General features: G+C 65.0%; 1 protein-coding gene across 2 annotated transcripts; it reads right to left on the bottom strand.

Annotated features, from left to right (window-relative positions):
* Positions 1-1,387: 1,387 nt before the first annotated feature.
* PRXL2B (peroxiredoxin like 2B) lies at positions 1,388-4,310 on the bottom strand. Of its 2 annotated transcripts, XM_045895532.2 has the most exons (7): positions 4,168-4,310; positions 3,795-3,999; positions 3,159-3,210; positions 2,575-2,638; positions 2,415-2,490; positions 2,007-2,125; positions 1,388-1,522 (listed from the first exon to the last, which is right to left on the bottom strand). In XM_045895532.2, the coding sequence occupies exons 1-7, from the start codon at positions 4,228-4,230 to the stop codon at positions 1,496-1,498; spliced, it is 606 nt and encodes a 201-aa protein (XP_045751488.1). In that variant the 5' UTR covers positions 4,231-4,310; the 3' UTR covers positions 1,388-1,495. The 2 variants fall into 2 exon arrangements, with proteins under 2 accessions (XP_045751488.1, XP_045751489.1); XM_045895533.3 differs by lacking the exon at positions 1,388-1,522 and having other exon boundaries at positions 2,390-2,490.
* Between the last annotated feature and the right edge of the window lie 301 nt (positions 4,311-4,611).

Below are 4,611 nucleotides of genomic sequence, written 5' to 3' on the forward strand. Positions count from 1 at the left end.
CCGTGGGCGAGCCGCACTGCGTGGCCCATGCGCACCCGCCGGCCGAGGCCAGGCGTCCCTTCCGTGCGCGCCGCTGGAGCAGCGGGCGAGGCCAGCACCGCGTCCGCCCGGAGCCGGGAGCGCAGCCGCAGCACCCGGGGAGAGCGGCGCCGCCTGGTGCCCTCCGCGCTTGCGGCCGGGAGCGCTGCGCCCCGGCCCCGGAGACCTGTTTAACTGTCTGCACCCACTCTCCAAAGCGTCCTTGTCAGCTGTCCGAGCTTCAGACTTGAGCTAAGTAAACGCTTCCAAGAAGTCGGCGGCCTTGTCTGTTTAGGAGGGCCCCGGGGGCAGGCGGGGGGGCAGTGCCCGAGGCCCTAAGCGCTGGCTCTGCGCTGGCTGCTGGTGGCGTGGGGCGAAACATCAGGACACCATGCGGACGGAGGACCACTCCTGATGACTGTCTCCAGGGTCTCTGTGCTGCGGGCACGGCAGTGACCAGGATGCCCCCAAATCCTGGCCCTGTGCCACCACCCGTTCAGACAGGAGGAAGGGCTGCTGAGGTCGGGAGGTGGGCGGAGGGAACTAGGAAGCCATAGCTCAGAATGTAGACTTGGGTTTTATGTGACTAGAGGTCAGTGGAGGAGTTAAATCACAAAGGGACACTGTTACCTGCCCTGAGTTTTTAAATGACCCCTGAGAGGACTGAATGGGGCAGGGGCGGTGGGGGGGTGGGTAAGGTGGGAAGAAGCTGGAAGGCCAGCTAGGAGGCCGCTGTGGTCATCCAGGCCAGGCCAGGGCAGTACAGGGGAGGTGCTGAGACGGTCATCTGGATCCACCCAGACCAGAGAGCCTCTGACAGGGGGGCGGGGGCAGGTTTCCACGCTGGACATGGTAGGTTCCAGTGCCTACTTCGCCTGCCAAGGAATGGCACTGGGGGGGTGCTGGATAAACCAGCTGGGCCGAGACTCCCCCTGGCCAGCCACCCCCAGCCAGGTGCACATGACAAATCTCATCAGTAAAGGTCCTTTGTCTCCCTAAGTCCCACTGTTCACCATGCTCCAGCGGCTGGATGGAGACCATCTCCTCCCTGGAAACCCAGCAGACATGAGCACTGAGCCCGACCCCTCCAGGCCGGGCTCTCTCCTGGGGAGTTCCCAATCCCACCCTCAGCTCCCGCACCCCGGGCCCGTCCTCAGAGCCCTGACCGTCCTGTGCCACAGGCCTGAGGTCACCGGGGAGGCTGCAGGAGCATTTCCAGCACTCCCCACCCCCTCCCAGGGAAGCCTGCAGGCCCCTGACCGCCCTGCTGGCCGGGGAAACCGACAGCAACACAGACAGCTGCCGAGGACACAGGGCTCAGAGCCAATGAAGAAACCTAGTTTAATGCTCACTGCCACTCTGGGACGTGGCAGAGCTTGGTGCACCAGTCCAGAAGTTCTGGAGAGATTCTTCACACCCAACTCCCAGCATGCCCGAGGCAGCAGATGCCTCCAGGATCCGCAGAGGCCCCGGGGGCTCACCCTCTGCACGCCTCCTCATCACACTGTGGAGCAGCAAAAGCCCAGTCAGGCTGGCCACCCTTCCCGGAGTCAAGGGCAGCTGGTCCCACCCACCAGCGGTCTGCGGCCCAAGTGCTGGACACTCCCCTCCATTTGGGCACAGGCCAGCCACCAGGACCTCACTGATGGTGGCTATGGTCACCTCAGACGAGCCTTGGCCCCCCTGAGGCTAAGAGGACAGGCGGCTCGTCTGCCCTGCAGCCCTGGGTAGCCCACTGCTGTCTGGGGAGGGCCCTGCTGTGCCCACCCATCTAGCCAGCCTGTCCCCGGTTCCCCACTGCTCTCAGCCTGTTACCCCTCTGCGGACTGGGGTGACAGGGACATCCTGGGCTGCCATGAGTGCAAAATTACCTGAAGCCTGCAAGGTCCAACCTAACACCTGATCACACCCAGCACTCAACCCAGGGAAGTTGGGTGTGCAAAGGGGGCTGTTTTTAGCAGGCAGTGCCCCCCCAGGCCCAAGCTCACCTGGGGCGACTCACTGGCACAGCCCTCCGCAGAGATGCCCAGGGCCTGCAGGATGCTCTCCTGGGGAACATAGTCGCCTGGGGACTTCTGGACGAAGTGTAGCAACGCCCTGTCACCACCTACAGAAGTGGGGAGGCGGTCAGGGTACCCCTACAGGCTGGGAGGATGGAGGCAGCCCTGGTCGTCCACTACCCCACCTGGTTACCCTGACCAGTGGGCTGTTTTGGCCACACCCCACCCAGCTAAGCCAACACTCAAGAACTGGGCCACCCCATGGAGAAGACTTGACAAGACCAACAAACCAGAGGAAGGGAGGAAGAGAGGGTCAGGGCATGCGGCCAAGTTTAGCAAGACCTTCCCACCCCATGAGACCAGGCACTGACCTCTGGTGCCCCTTTTCCAGCCCACCTTTGGTAACCACCAGCAGCCCTCCACTCTGCAGCAAGTCCCCAGACAGGTTCCCCTGGATGCCAACAGCTTTGGCCTGGAGGGAGGGAAGCAGGTCCAGGTCAGCCCTAGAGGGAAGCCCCACCTCCCCAAGTCCCACCCAGCCTTGGCCGTCACAAACCTTGAGGGCCACATCGCACACAGGCTTCCCCAGGGCAGCGGGCACAATGCTCAAGCTGTTGTACCTGCGAAGACACAGCTGGCTTGTCCAGGCCCTGGCTCCTCTCTGAAGCCCTGGCCCCAGTGCCTGTCCCCAGATTCTACAAGATGCACAGACCAATTCACACAAGCAAGCTTCACATCTCACCAGGGACTCGGGGGCCATGGGGCAGCCAGCCAGCAGCCAGCCCAGCCAGAGCTGTGGGGCACCCTGGGGCCCCGCAGAAGACCTGGGGAGTGTGGACTGGCCCCCAGGCCGGGTGAGCAGGGGGTTCTGGCTCAGCGGGCACCACTGATCAGGCCCCACAGCAAGTATACGTATGACCCGGGCACTGGAGGGGCTGTGATGACCCCTAGGCACTAGGCTCCGGGCCCCCTCTGCAGGCTGCTGGGGGTCGATCTTGGGTGAGAAGCCCAACCTACAATTGTAACAGCCCCCAAGAGACAGCTCTGCAGAAGGACGGGCTGAGGAGCGGATGCCACCAAGGCAAGTGTCCAGGAAGAGGCCAGCAGGGAGAGGGGAGGAAGCGGTGCCCCCACACTCACCTTCTGAAGCCCAGCTCCCTGTAGAACTGCTTGCTTTCATCCAGGTAGAGCTCTGGAAAACAAAGGCCCCAGGTGTGTACTCAGGCCCATCTACCACCTGGCCCAGCCCCCTGCATCTAGCCCCCTGTCTACCCTTGCTTGCCCACGCAGGACAGGGAGGAGCAGAGCAGAGCTGAGTGTCCCCACTGTTAGAGGAGGGTGGAGGCCCAGAGGGGACAGGGACAGGGAGGAGCAGGACTCGCCTGGACTCTGCCACTCGGCCCAGGGCTCTGTGAGTGCCAGGGAGAGGAGTCTAGCAGGGTGGGAATGTGGGGGCAAGCCACAGCCTTGTCCTAGCTACTCCTTCAGGCTCCTGGGAAGGTGGGGAGCTGGCAGCTACCCAGTAAAGACCATGGTGGTGATTGGAGACCAGCATCACCACTGGGCCCTGCCACTGTGCACAGTGGGAGGGACATCATGGCTGGGGATGCAGGTAAGGGCAACAGGTGGAGGACCCAGGAAAGATGACTGGAGATCCTGGAGCGAGAAGGGTCAGGGCTGGGCAAGGAGGGGATGACCAATACCCTGAGCTTGGGTGAGGATCTCAAGGTAGCTGGTGGGGCTACAAGTGGGGGGAGAGAAGGAGAGCACAGGCACCTCCTGCGAAGTAGCCCCCGTCCAGGAACTCCTGCAGGCCCAGGGCCTCGGGCCCCACGCCCACCAGGCGCACGCCATGCTGGTCCAGTAGCCCCCTGAGGCTGCTGAGGTCCCGGGCGATCCAGCGACACACCGAGCAGCCGAAGCGCCGCAGGCCGGCCACCACGCACGCCTGCTCCCGCCACAGACTCCGCAGCTCCACGGCCTGCGTCGGGTGGGCGAGGGGTGCCGCTGGACCACCGCCCACACACGTCCGCGCCCCCCAGCTCCACGACCCTGTCAGGACCCCCGAGGCCGGCCTGGGATGCCATTGCCGGGGCACACGGGCAGGTCCCAGGAGCCCACCCACCGTCCTGCGCTCGTCCGGCCTCACCTCCCCGGTCACCGCATGCTTCAGGACACACGCGCCCACGCGGGCAAGGTCGACCGTGCTCATGTCTTCCTGCAGTCCCGCTCCGGGCTGTTGGTCCTGCTCGGTGTTGCGGGCCTCACCTCTGCCCGGCTAGGCCACGCCCCCAGCCCGCCTCTCCTGCCCGGCCCCGGCCCCAGATCCAGTCACCCCTGCCGGCCCCGCCCCGGACCGTGGCCCCGCCCCGGATGGTTCCCCCGCCCGCAACGCCCCTACCACAGCCCCAACAGCGCCCTGTCACTTGTTTTGCATATGCATAAGCCGGTCGGCCAATGGCGTCGCTGTCCGGGCTGCGGGAGAAGCCGAGCGGAGGGGCAGCAGGCACGTGGTGCGCCTGCGCACAGAGCCGGTTCGCCTGGGCGCGGGCTCGGAAGGGGTCGCAGGTGCAGAGCAGAAAAGCCCGCAGGG

The sequence above is a fragment of the Mirounga angustirostris genome, unplaced genomic scaffold (assembly GCF_029215605.1).
Source record: "Mirounga angustirostris isolate CCGP_5_RB_7025 unplaced genomic scaffold, mMirAng1.0.hap1 SCAF_4, whole genome shotgun sequence".
Classification (NCBI taxonomy): Eukaryota; Metazoa; Chordata; class Mammalia; order Carnivora; family Phocidae; genus Mirounga; species Mirounga angustirostris.

Excerpts from the sequence above, each read along its gene's own strand:
- PRXL2B (XM_045895532.2), bottom strand. The coding sequence starts at position 4,230 with ATGAGCACGGTCGACCTTGCCCGCGTGGGCGCGTGTGTCCTGAAGCAT. Across the intron at positions 2,639-3,158 it reads AGGGAGCTGGGCTTCAGAAG|GTACAACAGCTTGAGCATTG; the intron begins GTGAGTGTGGGG and ends GTGTCTTCGCAG. Across the intron at positions 1,523-2,006 it reads GTGCCAGTGAGTCGCCCCAG|TGTGATGAGGAGGCGTGCAG; the intron begins GTGAGCTTGGGC and ends GCTGCTCCACAG.